The 13238-nt window shown below is 47.6% G+C and overlaps 1 protein-coding gene across 4 annotated transcripts in view; it reads right to left on the reverse strand.

Moving 5' to 3' along the window:
* MED15 (mediator complex subunit 15) overlaps window positions 1-13238 on the reverse strand; it is a 65811-nt gene that overhangs the window by 21775 nt on the left and 30798 nt on the right. For 3 of the 4 annotated variants that reach the window (XM_040465111.1, XM_040465109.1, XM_040465113.1), the window contains 3 exons: window positions 6577-6628; window positions 4804-4833; window positions 3086-3298 (listed from right to left, as the gene is read on the reverse strand). In XM_040465111.1, coding sequence (XP_040321045.1) covers window positions 3086-3298; window positions 4804-4833; window positions 6577-6628 — 295 coding nt within the window. Of the gene's footprint in view, window positions 1-3085; window positions 3299-4803; window positions 4834-6576; window positions 6629-6856; window positions 7042-13238 lie in introns of those variants that run through there. The other variant, XM_040465112.1, reaches the window with a different exon arrangement.

The following is a 13238-nucleotide window of genomic DNA, read 5'->3' on the forward strand; positions in this document are numbered from 1 at the left end:
ACCAACTGAGCCACCCAGGCGCCCCTCAATAATTTTACTTTTGTTTCTACAAGTTCTACTTGGTTCCTTTTCAAAAATTTTTTTAATGTTTATTTATTTTTGAGAGAGAGAGTATGTGTGTGTGCCGGGGAAGAGGAAGAGAGAGGGAGACACCGAATCCAAAGCAGGCTCCAGGCTCTGAGCTGCCAGCACAGAGCCCAACCCGGGGCTCAAACTCACAAGCCACAAAATCATGACCTGAGCCCAAGTCAGACACTTAACCGACTGAGCCACCCAGGCACCCCTACTTGGTTCCTTTTCAAAGCTGCCTCATCACTCCACCAGGTATCCCAGTGCTTGTTCAGTTGGAATTCCATCCTTTATTTCTTTAATCAGGCCAAGCCCATAGTTAACAATTATTATGTGTGTGGTCCCTGAGCATCTCCACATCTGTTTATTGTTTCTGTTCCTCCTCATAGTATCTCTTCTTCCTTTCAGGCTTGCTGGTCTTTATTTGTGGTGCTCAATGCTTGATCTGCAATTGCCACAGGCCTAAACTGGGAGCATTCTCCAATCTGCCCTTGCTCCTGGGGGAACTAGGGATGCCAAGGGCTCTGGCACAAATCCCACTACTCAGAGGGATGCGAGGCTTGCTTTCCCCAATCTTGCAGTGGGCCAAGACATGGCTGGGCAAAGAACTTCCCCTACCTTCTGCTGGCCCAACAATCCAAAATGCATCTAGGATCTAGTTGTCTAGAAGGACGAGGGTTCCTCAGCATCCAGTCTGTCAAACAGACAGAAATAGGACTCATTTTTAAAGCTGGTTTTACAGGTATATGATATAAAATTCACTGAGGAACAAAAATGTACAGAGTGAAAAGTCTGTCTCCCTTCTAATGCTGTACTCAAGCCCCCAGCCTCACCTACAGTCAGCAGTTTGTTTCCATGACTAATTCAGGTCACGTGGAGACTATCACAGCGTGTTCTGGACTATCCTTTGAGAATCCTTGCAAAATCTCTGACCCAGGCCCTGTCCTGAAGCTGCCTTAACCACACAGTGCCATTTGGAGAAACTGTGAGAAAGGAATTAACAAATGTCCATTGGGCCACAACACCTATTTCGCGTAGACCAGGCAGACAAGAGGTCCAAGGCAGAGAGAGAGGGATGCTGACAGGCAGCAGCAGGGCATGAAAGTAGAGAACTCACATCACATCAACCCACATGAAAGACCAGGTCCCTCTGAAGCTGAAAACAGGATGTGGGCCAAGGTCAGACTGGGGAGGGTGTGGGCAGGATACCCAAACTTTGCCAGTGAACTGACAAAGTCTTAGGAGTGAAACTGCAAGGCAAATACTGGTAGCATTCTAAACTCCTACACTTTAAAAATGATTTTTTATTATAAAATGTAAGCTGTGATAAAAAGAAATCAACCACTCTGTAACATAAAAAGGAGTCAGAACCAGTACTTCTCCTGAGAATCCTTCCATAAGCCGCCCCATGTACGTACCAGGTATGCTGACAAGACAAGAGGGGACACGGAAGCTGGAGAAGAAGAATCAAGCAAAGAGCTAAGAGTCAGATGGCAAGGTGTCAATAAGGGGAACAGAACAATGATCCAAGAAAGAAGGGGATGTCTGGGGATGGAAGGTTCCAGTCCAAGAGTGGGCAGAATGAGCCTCCACGTGGCATCTGTGAAGAGCAAAGTGATGCTCGTACAGGAAACTTGAACAAAGAATGGGGGTGCTCGGGTCAGGCAGCCTGGGCTCGACCCCAGCTCTAGTGGGCAAAGCAGAAGCAGGGACACTGCCTTCTTTGAGGGTTACTATGAGTGATGCATGAGAAAAATACATCGACACATCACAACCTGTACATGAATCAGGGTCACAGAAGCTTTATTTGCAACAGCCAAACCTGGAAACAACCTGAACACCCTTCAAGGGTGAATGGATAAGCAACCCGTGGTACACCCAGTCCATGGAATACAATTCAGCAATGAACAGGAACGACTTACTGAGGCAACTTGGGAGAATCTCAAAGGCATTATGCTGAGGGGAAAAAAGTCAGTCTCAAAATGTCAAACATTGTGCGATTCCATCGATGTAACACTTGCGAAGTGACATAACTATAGAGATAGGGAACAGATCAGCGGTTGCCAGGGCTTGAAGTTGGAGGAAGGGTGTGATTATTAAGAGATAACACAACAGCTTGCTACTGGTGATGGAACAGCCTTGCATGCTGACCCTGGTAGTCATGATAAAGTCTCATAGAACTACACGCACATAAGCTCGCGGGCAAGAATGCATGTAAAAACTGGAGATGTCAGAAAAAAGGCCACCTGAGTTAGCAGCATTGTCCCAAGATTCATTTCTCGGTTTTGACAATGTACTAAGATGTCAGCATTGGGGAAGCTGGGTGAAGGGCACACAGGCACTCTCTGTGTCATTCTGCAACTTCCTATGATTCTTAGACTATTTCAAAAATAAAAAAGGAAAAAATTAACAAAGCACTTTGCAGTACTGAAGTACACTCTGCATACTGAATTACTGGTTATGAAAATCAAACGTCCAACAAGACAGGCCCTGGAAAGAGGAGGGAGACCCGTGCTACGCACCCATTCCCAGCTGGAGTAGCTGCATGGAGGGGACAAGGGGCTGTGTTCTGTAGAGAAGCGCCAGGAGGGCAAGGCACATCCTTCAGGGAAGGAGGGCAAGGGCAACACTGGAAGGGATGGCTCTTGAGATGGAGGTCTTCTGGGGGTTGTGGGGTGCCGAAAGCACCACTTTGTGGCTGAGAACAGCCTGAGACATAACTGTGTCTATTTCAGCTACAAAACACAATCCCCCCGGATGGAGTCCCAGACCACCCCGACCTCTTCTGAGTCCTCCACTCCTGCCCAGGGGTAGGAGGAGGGCCTCAGTGTCACTTAACCCTTTTGATAGTCTGAAAAAGTTTTGGAACTTTTTCTCTCCATACACAACAAAGATAAAAAGACAGCTACTTGGGGAGTTTCTCCACTCTTTCCTCAATACCATCCTAAGCAAAGGGATAAAAATGTACATCGCCTGCAAAGAAGGTGGCAGATTCTCTGAGAAGCACAGTACTCACTCTGTGGAGCTGCTGTAGACACAACAGCCATGCCGTGGGGGGCCATCCCCGAGGTGCCAGGGGGCGGCTGCCCTGAGAGGGGCATCGGCTGCCCCATGGTGCCAAGGCCACCCATCCCGCCCAGGGATTGTCCTGGGCCCCGAGAAGGCATGCCGATTCCAGCTGCTCCCGCAGCAGGCCCACCAGTCAGGCTCTGTAGTGCATTCATAGGGTCTGTGGGAACAGAAGGGCACAGCGTCTCAGCCAAGTGCCTGCTGAAACGCAAGTCTCCGAAGGTTATGAGGCCTCACAGAGCACACACTTCCTCCCACCTCCAGGCACAACTCCCTCAAAGGCCCAAGCAGTGAAAGGCCAGAGTCCTGGGAGCCTCTAGGCCTCCAACCGCGGAGGGGCCAAAATGTCAGTATCTCTGTCACTGCTCTTGAACAGGGAGCACATCTCAAACCCTAGCCTGGCTTGTGCCAGGGTCCTATCGTTGAGGCATAAACAAGCCCCTTAAGGTATATAGCAGTCCCCACCCCTCCTGGCTGTATACCCCTACGCTGGGTGAGACACAGCTGGGAACTCCAAAGACAGCAAAGGACAGCAGGCCCTTCTTCACAGTAAGAGCGAGCCTGGGGGCCAGAGAACTGAGGGGGGCACAGACAGATGTTCTCCCAGGGAGATTACAAGTCTTCTTGCACACCAGAAGCCCACCTCTACTAAGTCTGTGCAGAAACCCCACTAAGGAGTTCTCAGGACACCACACTAAAACAAGCTAAGGTGTGAGGGAGGTGTGCAGGAAGAATCCACAGAGTGCCACCAGGCACAGTGATGCTTGCCAGTAGGCAGGGGACTCAGCTCAGTGAGCAATGCTATGACCTGGAACAAGGAGCCCAGGGCTCTTGTCAGAACAATATAGACTCACAGCAAACAACTACCTACAGACAGGTATGCCCCAGCCAGGTCAGCCTGCGCAGAACTGAATGCTAAAGAACCCTATACTCTGATGCCAAGAACTTAGACATTCTCCTGGCCTGTGGCCTGTGGGTCTTCATCCCATCTAGCCCTGGGTGGCTGAGAATCACTGCACATGCCAGGAGGGGTAGCCTAGCAGGGAAACAGGGCCCACACAGACAGGTGCAGCCAGCTTGGCTGAGGCAAGCATGGGCACCCAGCATTTACAGCTGTACTGCCTGCAGTAAGACAAATAGCATGCCAGGCTGGCTCCCTTTGTGACAGATCAGAGCTCCGTCGGCCATCATGGATTCGCTAAACCCCTTCACTGGCAGCTCAGTCAGCAAGACCAGGGCTGAAGCAATACAGTTCCCATGAAACTTTGTAACTTAAGGAAGTGAATTCATAGCTATTCTCTAAAAAATATACTACCGATTATTATACTAGATATACCATAATAGTTTTCTTCCAGAGAGCTCAACATTTTAGATAATGTGTCCATTATTGTGTGAGTTTTTAAACATCTTTTTGCTGGACAAAAACAGTATTTGAGTGACATGGGATGGGGAGGTCTCATCTGACTGCAGTCTGCCAGGAAGAGGAAGCATGGAGGAGGGGCGGGCGTGGCTCAAAGTTCTCACGGCCAGCCAGAGTTCTTTCTGTGAATTTTCTCCTCTCATAACAGCTTAACCCAGACCCACGCAGCATCCACAACTGCATTCTTGCTCCCCCAAACCCAAGGTTGGGATAAAACTTTAATTCAAACAAAAAAAAACTCTTACCACTGACGGAAGCTTGAGATTTTTTGTTATCTGTATTTAAGAAAACAAAAACAAAAAACAAAGTAAACAAAATTTTATATAACCACATATTTCCACAGTAAGCCAGCTTTGTAGGCATTTGCCCAGAGGTCATTTGCTGAAACTAAACAGAAGATAAGATACCTCAGAGCACATGTGTGTTTGTGTGTGCATGTCTGTATCCACTCCAGGCAGAGCTGACACTCAAGGGGGTCTGAGGGAAGAAGGTACAGAACTGCCCATGGTCAACCTGGGGCCTCAGAGAACTGTCCTCCACCCTCCCCCCCGCCCCCAGTAGAAGCTTGCCCTGGGCCTACTCTGGCCCTCCATCCTTCCCGGGATCAGGGTCTCAGCTGGGGCCCTGAACAACAAACACAAGAACTGTAGGGATCCACAATGGGCCCAGAATGGTGACCAGACCTCCACAACACCTCCTTTTTCAGCCTGCCCTGATGAGGAGGCAGCATCTCCACTTTCTACTATGAGGAAACTGTGTCTGGCCAAGGCTGGCTAAAAGCCCCACCTAGCTGGCCCTAGCACCAGGGGGCAAGCACTGCAACAGGGCTACCCTCTCTGGGTGAGGCAGGAGCCGGCGAGTGGGCCAGGGACACGCCTGGCCCCAGGGCTGTGTGCTGCTACGCCAGGCTGCCTCCCAAACAGGCCAGGCCAGCCCAGTCCCGACAAGCAGAGCCGCTTGCCAGGACAGACCAAGGCATCTCATCCAGACTGCTCATTCCCCAGGCTTCTGGTTCCAACAGCTCGTTCTAAACAACATAGGGCCTTCCCAAACACAGCAAAGAAAGTGGAATCAAGTGAAGTTCATCTGGCCGGCCATTCTGGGAAAAAGTGTGGAAAGAAGCAAAATCTATGGGCCACACAGGGGCTCTGGGGTTCACAACATCTCCTTTTTTCTGAGATTACTAACACCATAGCCACCTCTACAAGCACGAAGAGAAGCCACTAGACGCGCCAACTGTGTGCTGCAAAGACAAGCTGTGTCAAGAGGAGCCCATCTCCTGTGGTCACACAACTGCAGGCAGGTAGGAGGCGCTGCTGGCTGAAACCTCAGAGCACTGAACCAGCCTGGTTTCCTTTAGAGACTTTAGATACGGTGACCATCCAGGAACAGTAACTGTCCTCCATGCTTAAGCATAACACACAAAAGACCACCAAGACCCCTGAGCCCAGTCTGCAAGGACACACACTTTTAAAGAGCCATGGCTGATGCCAGGCTGGGCTGACAGGACCCTAGCAGGACCCAGGGAAGCAGAGTGGGTGGAAGGCAGCAGGCACCAGGTGACCCTCACCAGGGCAGGGAGCCAGAGGCAAGACTTATGAAGTTCCAGCCTGACAGGAACACACATTTGGGTCAGACCCCCATGGGCCAATAAAGCCAACTCCTAGGGAAGGAAGTTTCTTTTCCAGGGTAAACCTGGCTTCTTTAAGAACTGCCTAGAGACAAAAGCCACAGTCTTTTGAAAAAGAAGATTAAATGGACAAGCAAAAATAGCAGTCCAGACCACTTGGAGGCTAACATTTCCATTACGCCAAAATCAGCATTTTTGAGGTTGAAGCTCTGAAGAGGATGGGAGACGGAATCAAATGCAAAGCAATGTCGAACTTCCCAGAAAGCAGGAGCTTTTTACACAGGCATTCTGCCTCAGGCACTGCGGCCAAGAAAGCCCCCACCACCCCAGGAAAGGGCCAGCCTCTCCTGGCAATCAAAACCACCCAGAAATGTAAAATTTTACTTACGAATGTCTCGAAAATGGATAATAAGCCTGGCCACGAGAGAAAGGTATTCGTCCTAAAAGCAAAAAACAGGAAGCAGTTTAATCCCAGGTGAAGAAGTGAAGTCATGTGACGCCCCTTCCCACCCCCTGCACTGCTGTGTCACTGAGTTGAGAGTTCTTCCTGAAAGGCTGCCGGCTCGCCTGGCTCGGCCTCCTCTGGAATCCATCTCTCAGAGAAGAGCTGACAATGCTCAGCTATGGCAGGCCAACAAAAAGCACAAAGAAAAAGCCAAGAGGGATACCGAGAGGCGTCAAACCACTGCTCCTTCCACTCTGCTGCAAAGGCTCAACGGAGAGGATGGCCAGCCAGCTTAGGCGCCCCTCCTCTCACAGGGGGGACGGCAAGTCCAGAGGGGATGAGGGGCCAGCTTGAGGTCACAAGGCACATCAGCAGTCCACATAGGCAGGCCGCTTTTGTCTTTGCACTATTTGTATCCAAGTACTTTCGCTTTTAATACCCGGCCTGTTGCTCTTTCACTGTTGACGTGCTTGCATGCAAATCTGGCTGTGCGCCCCTGGCTGCACTTTTCAGAGAAGCTGTGTTAATCTGAATTTACTGCACAGGCAAGGGAGAAGGCACAGTGCCACTCAAGGGTGGCAGGTGAAGGCCACTGCCGAGGGCCCGCTTTTTCCCAGCTGCCGGGTTTCTGGAACTGCACAGCAGAGCCTGCCTTCTACTGATTGACCTCTTTGCGACTAAGGACACTCGCTCCCAGGTGTTTTGGGGAAATCACTACTGTGAGTTTGTCCTGTGGTCAACAAAGGAATGTCTGAGTTAAATTCTTATTTCAGCGAAGCTGTACCATCCTTCCCCACCTTGAAATGCCCGTTCCTCTGGCAAGGCAGCCCCAATAAGGCAAAGCCTTCATTCTCCATCCTGCTTACACGACCCTCCTAAGTCACTGTGACACAGAGAGGCCACTAGACAGCAGGCTGATGGGATGACACCCACACAACCCGGAACCCAGCTGCGCGCAGCACATTGTGGAGGTACTACCCTGGGAACACATGCCAGTGAACTCAGGCACAAGAGTAAACCCACTGTCTTAAGAACACCTTTGGGGCAAAGTGGTCTCAGGTGAATGAAAAAATATAAGCACACTTTCTAAATCTTCATTACTCCTCAACTCACCCCCAAACTTCACCCCACCACTCTTTTTTGGCCAGGGGAATCAGCAGAGGCAAACATGAGGGGAAAAGGCCTGGGGGAAAGGCAAAGTTGGGATAAGAACGTGCAAAGGGGGGCAGGTACAAAGAGAGGGACAGTGAGCCTCTCCTGGAGCATAGGGACATTTAGCGGGTGTTGTCAACATTCCCAATTTCCAACTCCCACCAATTTCCAGTAGGAAAGACAATATGCTGAGGGTAAAGGGTAGAGCCGGGAACTCCTGCCTATGGATCACCCGGTCCTTGAAGGACAGCAGTGTGGTGAGCAGGGAGCAAGGAGGTGGCAGGCCCGAAGGAAGCTCAGGAAGTAAGGCGGCCAAGTACAAGGGGACAAAAATTGGGAGGTTGCCAGGTCAATGTCTGACATCTTTTTAGGGCCTTGGGCCATCTGTTAAATTGGGGATACCTTAAAAGAACTTGCTGAGTTTTCTCTATTTCCATAAAAGATAAAACGAAGGGTGACTGTGTGGCTCAATCGGCTGAATGTCCAACTTTGGCTCTGGTCACGGTCTCGCAGTTTGTGAGTTCGAGTCCTGCATTGGGCTCGTTGCCGTCAGTGCTGAAGCTGCCCACACAGAGCCCACTTCAGATCCTGTCTCCCCTCTCTCCCCGCCCTTCCCCCACCTGTATGCACTCTCACTCTTTCTCTCAAAAATAAGTATTAAAAAAGAAAAGATAAAATGAGGAAGCAGGTTGAAAAGGCAACTAGATACTTTACTCAGACACAAGATACAATAAAAATGGGGCTCAGGAGCATGTCCCCAAAGCCTTGAATACAGAACCAGGATTGGGTACTCAAAGCCCTACTGCAGTCCCTGGCCCAGAGCTGGATGGCCAGAGTGGTCTGCTCCTGGCTAAGGCCACCCCACTGCCAAGTGAGTAGAGTGGAGGCTCTGGGGACCAGACTAGACCAGCCCGAGAAGGCCTGGGGCGCAGATCTGGCCACCTGACAGTAGACATGGGCACAGAAAGCAGTCACACGGCTGCCAAGAGATTTTCTTGCAGGTTAAATACATCTCCAAATTTCTCGCAAAGCCAGGCCACCCAGGAACCACTAGGAGTGGAGCGCTGCACATCTGCTGCCAGTGTTCCTCCCTCAGTAGACCCTGGGGTCTGAGACTGCACCGCTCACGTCCCCCAGGGTGGGCTATTTTACTCCCATGGCTCCTAAGTCATAGGTGCTGACTGACCTTCCCCGGCGTGAGAATTCTCAGATTCTACTACTCCCTTCTGCTCCAAAGCACCCCACCTCTCCAGGACTGTTACAGAGAAAGGGCTGAAGAGCGTGTGAGGTCCCTTGCATTCGCTCAGTCTTTATGATCTGTCCCACTCAACATCAAAAATCTAAGTGTCAGGGCTGCACGTGAGGTTGGGTATTACCAGACCAAGGCAGTAACAGCTAATACCCTGGCATTTACGTGGTGCCAGGCACAGCTCTAAACCTTTACATATATCAATGCTTTTAATTCTTCCAACCACCTACTGAGGCAGGTGCGTGGTGTCCGGTTTGCCAATGAGAAGATAGAAATGTGGGGAGAAAAGCTTTATACAGTTCAAACCCCAGCTTGACCCATGCAAGTCTAGCATGAAGGCCCAAACAACAAGGGTAAAAGATGTCTCCCCAACAGGGATATGGAGGGAGCAGCAGGAGCAGGGACACACACAGGCTCCATATAAAATTCTAGACACCACACACTACACGCTATACACTACCTTTTGTATAAGACATGGGGAATCTGAATACATACGTATGCTTGTATCTGCAAAAAGAAATGTTAGAAGGATAAACCAAAATCGAAGATTAACAGTTACTCCCAGAGGTATCAGGGATTGGGCTGGAAATGAGACTTCACACCTTGTTATATGGTTTTCACATTGGAAGCATGTACATTAAAAAAAAAAAAAATCAAATTGAAGATAATACCGAACCAAAAGAAAAAGTACAATTCCTAAAAATTCAAAATAAACTGAAACATATGAGTTAACTATCAAGATGGTGTCAAAATCATACAGTGAAAAGAACCCTTTGAGAGCTCATTTTAAAAAAGAAAAAGCAAACAAAACAAAAAACTGCATGTCCTTAGTGTAAGGGATACATTTTAAGGGCAAACAGAGCTGCAAAGAAATCTTAAACTTCATTCCACATTTTGTTATTATGTTACCAATATTAGTGGTAATATTAGTCTGTTTATTCCAAAGGTATTTTATTTTATCTTGAAGTTTTAAAACTTTTTTAGTAATCTCTACACCCCAAACATGGGGCTCGAACTCACAACCCCGAGATCAAGAGTTGCATGCTCCTCCGACTGAACCAGCCAGGCGCCCCCAAAAGTATTTTAGAGTAAAGCAAGTAATTATGCTAATATTAGAAGCCAAGATATTCACATTAAGAGAAAAGATACATGTTTAAAACGAAAGTAAAACCCTGTAAGGTTAAACTGGAATGGGAAATATCAGTGTGAAATTACGGGGTTTTTGAGGTTGTCGCTGTTATCACAAAAATATATTACTTCTTAGCTCTCTTCGCAAATAGGTGCAGAAGCCATCAGCACCAGTGCCCACACGGCATGCTCTAAATACCATTTCAGCCTCAAAAAGGAACCAGGGCTCCATAGAGGAACGGCCCATTCCAGGACCAAGACGCAAGTAAGCTGCAAAAGATGAAAGAAGTCATGATAAGGGGCCCTAAGAGGGACAGGAGGGAGCTTGGGGGCTGCCCCTCCATGAGGAAGGGAACACAGAAGCATCAAAATGAACCACTGCAATGGACTGAAATACACGAAATGCACAGCCCCAAGTTCCTAATAGTCACAGGAAGAGAATCTACCCTCATTCTCATTCCCAAGCCCTATTGATCACCTCCCCTGGCAGGGTGGGGGGGAAACCAAGGGTAGCAAGTCCTTGGGTTACAAAGGGACAATGGACTAGAAAGCATCCCTGAGGGGTTCAGAATTGGCTGTGTTTCAAGCAACCAAGGATCCCTGGTTGATGAAAGAAAACCCTTCTTTGCAGCAAAATTCCTTGTAATAAATGTGTAAGGAAAGCCAGAATTAAGGACAATTACCACTTTGCAATACCCAATTAAATGGTGGAACATGAGGTGATAAGTGGATAGGGAACTTTTAGGAGAAGAGTCAGGCTGTCACTCTCTGAACTCCTGACCAGCTGTCGTCTCGTGGGGAAATACAAATACATGGCACCACCTCGGACATATTCTTGCTAATGAAATCACTGCACCCTGGGCTCTTTCCATCTAATACTCCGTTTATAAGAAATATGGGGTAAAAAAGAGTGAGTCAGGCAAACACGCACGCCAATGACTCTGCCACTTAGGATTCACAAGGAAGTGAGGAACCTGGCAGAGAAAGCTCTGTATCATCTTGGAGAAGACACGTTATCATCAAAAATAGTATGTTGGTAGATGAATGTGAAAGATGTTTCTGGGGAGGGCTCAGAGGAAATGAGAAACAGAGAATCCTTGTTAGCTAGTGACAGGAAGTTTAGCTGTATCCTACTTGTGGGGAAGGCAGAACTTGTAAGCAACAAATTTGGATATTCGGCTGAGAAGACTTCCAAGCAAAATGTTGAAGGTCTGGCCTGCTTTCTTCTTGCTGCTCAGAGTAAAATGCGAGAAGAGACAGAAACTGAGGGAAGAACTATCAAGCAAAATGGAACCTGGACTTGGTGGTTTGAGAAACTCCCAGGCTACCCAAATTGCTAAAATGAGGAGATTCACTGTTAGGAAGGTGTGCTCTGGAGAAAAGGCCAAGGGTGTGGCTTGACACAAATTTTGCTAGTGCCAAGGAGACTGGGCACAGGATTCACGAATCCCCTCAATTATCTCACAGAAGCCAAGGCCAGGGAAGAAATCACACAGGAAAGACCGGTGGAGAAATCCCTGGTCTAATGGGGTGAATCCTGTCACACACACAGGAGACCCACGAAGGCATTTGAGTGTTACACCAGCAAAAACAGTGCCAGGTTGGCCTGAAAAGGAGAGAGACTAGAAGAAATCAAAGAAGGGTGTCAGACTCCCAAAATTCTACAGGCAGAAAACAGCCTGATAAAATCACTCAGCTGCAAACATGTGCTATTCCTTAAGAAAAGGAAAGATGACCACAAGGGCAGAGTTTTAGGCCAAGAGGCCAAAGCCAACAGCCCAGAGACTGGAGTCTCCAAAGTCTGGTAATTAGTTACAGCAGCTACAGGAAACTAATACACTCTTTCTATAGGCTCATCTGTGTTATAGCATGTTTCAGTTATTTCATTTTTTTATATGGCCAAATAATATTTCACTGTATGGAGATACCACTTTTTCTCTATCCATCCATCAACTGATAAACATTTGGATTATTTCTACTTTGGGCTATTATGAATAATGCTATGAATACTTATGTACAAGCTTTTGTCGACATTTGGTAACTGTTTAATTTTTTGAGGAATCATCACAGTCTTCCACAGTGACTGCACCACTTCACATTCCATCCAGCAAAGCAAGAGGTCCCAATGTCTCCAGTCATCATGAGTGTGAAGTGGTATCTCACTGCGGTTTTGGTTTCCATTTCCCTCTGACTAATGATGCTGAGGAGCTTTTCATGTACTTCTTGGCCATTTGTGTATCTTCTCTGGAGAAATGTCTATTCAAGTCCTTTACCTTTTTTTTTCTTTGAATTAGGTTTTTTTTGTTAGAGTTGACGGGATTCTTTATATACTCTGGATACCAGTCCCTTATCAGATAAATGATTTGCAAATATTTTCCCCTATTCCATGTGTTGTCTTTTCACTCCCTTGATGGTGTCCTTTGATGCACAATAGTTTTAAATTTTTTTCTAATAGTTTTCATTTTGATGAGTCAAACTAACAGATTTTCTTTTGTTGCATGTGCTTTTGGTGTCACATGTCAGGAACTGTGGTCTAATCCAAGGTCACAAAGATTTATGCCTGAGTTTTCTTCTGTTTTATAGTTTTAGCTCTTATATTTAAGTCTTTCACACACACATTCTAATTTCTGTGTATGGTGTGAAGATGGGACCCAACCTCAATATATCATATACAGTCATCTAGTTGTCCCAGCACCATTTGTTGAAAAGACTGTTTTTCCCCACTGAAATCTTTCAGTGCCCATGTCAAAAAAAAAAAAAAAAAAAAAAAAAAAATTTATTAAGAGTAAACACAAAGACTTACAGATTCTCAATTCTACCTCATTGATTTGTAAGTTTATCCTTATGCTAGTATGACATGGTCTTGATTACTATAGCTTTGTAGTATATTTTAAAATCTGGAAGTATTGGGGTGCCTGGGTGGCCCAGTTAGTTGTGTGTCTGACTCTTGGTTTTGGCTCTGGTCATTATCTCCCATTCCATGGGGTTGAGCCCCATGTTGGGCTCTGCACTGACAACAAACATGGAGTCCACTTGGGATTCTTCTCTCTCCCTCTCTCTTCCCCCCCCCCCCCGC

This window comes from Herpailurus yagouaroundi, unplaced genomic scaffold (assembly GCF_014898765.1).
Source record: "Herpailurus yagouaroundi ecotype Mexico unplaced genomic scaffold, PumYag 545, whole genome shotgun sequence".
NCBI lineage: Eukaryota > Metazoa > Chordata > Mammalia > Carnivora > Felidae > Herpailurus > Herpailurus yagouaroundi.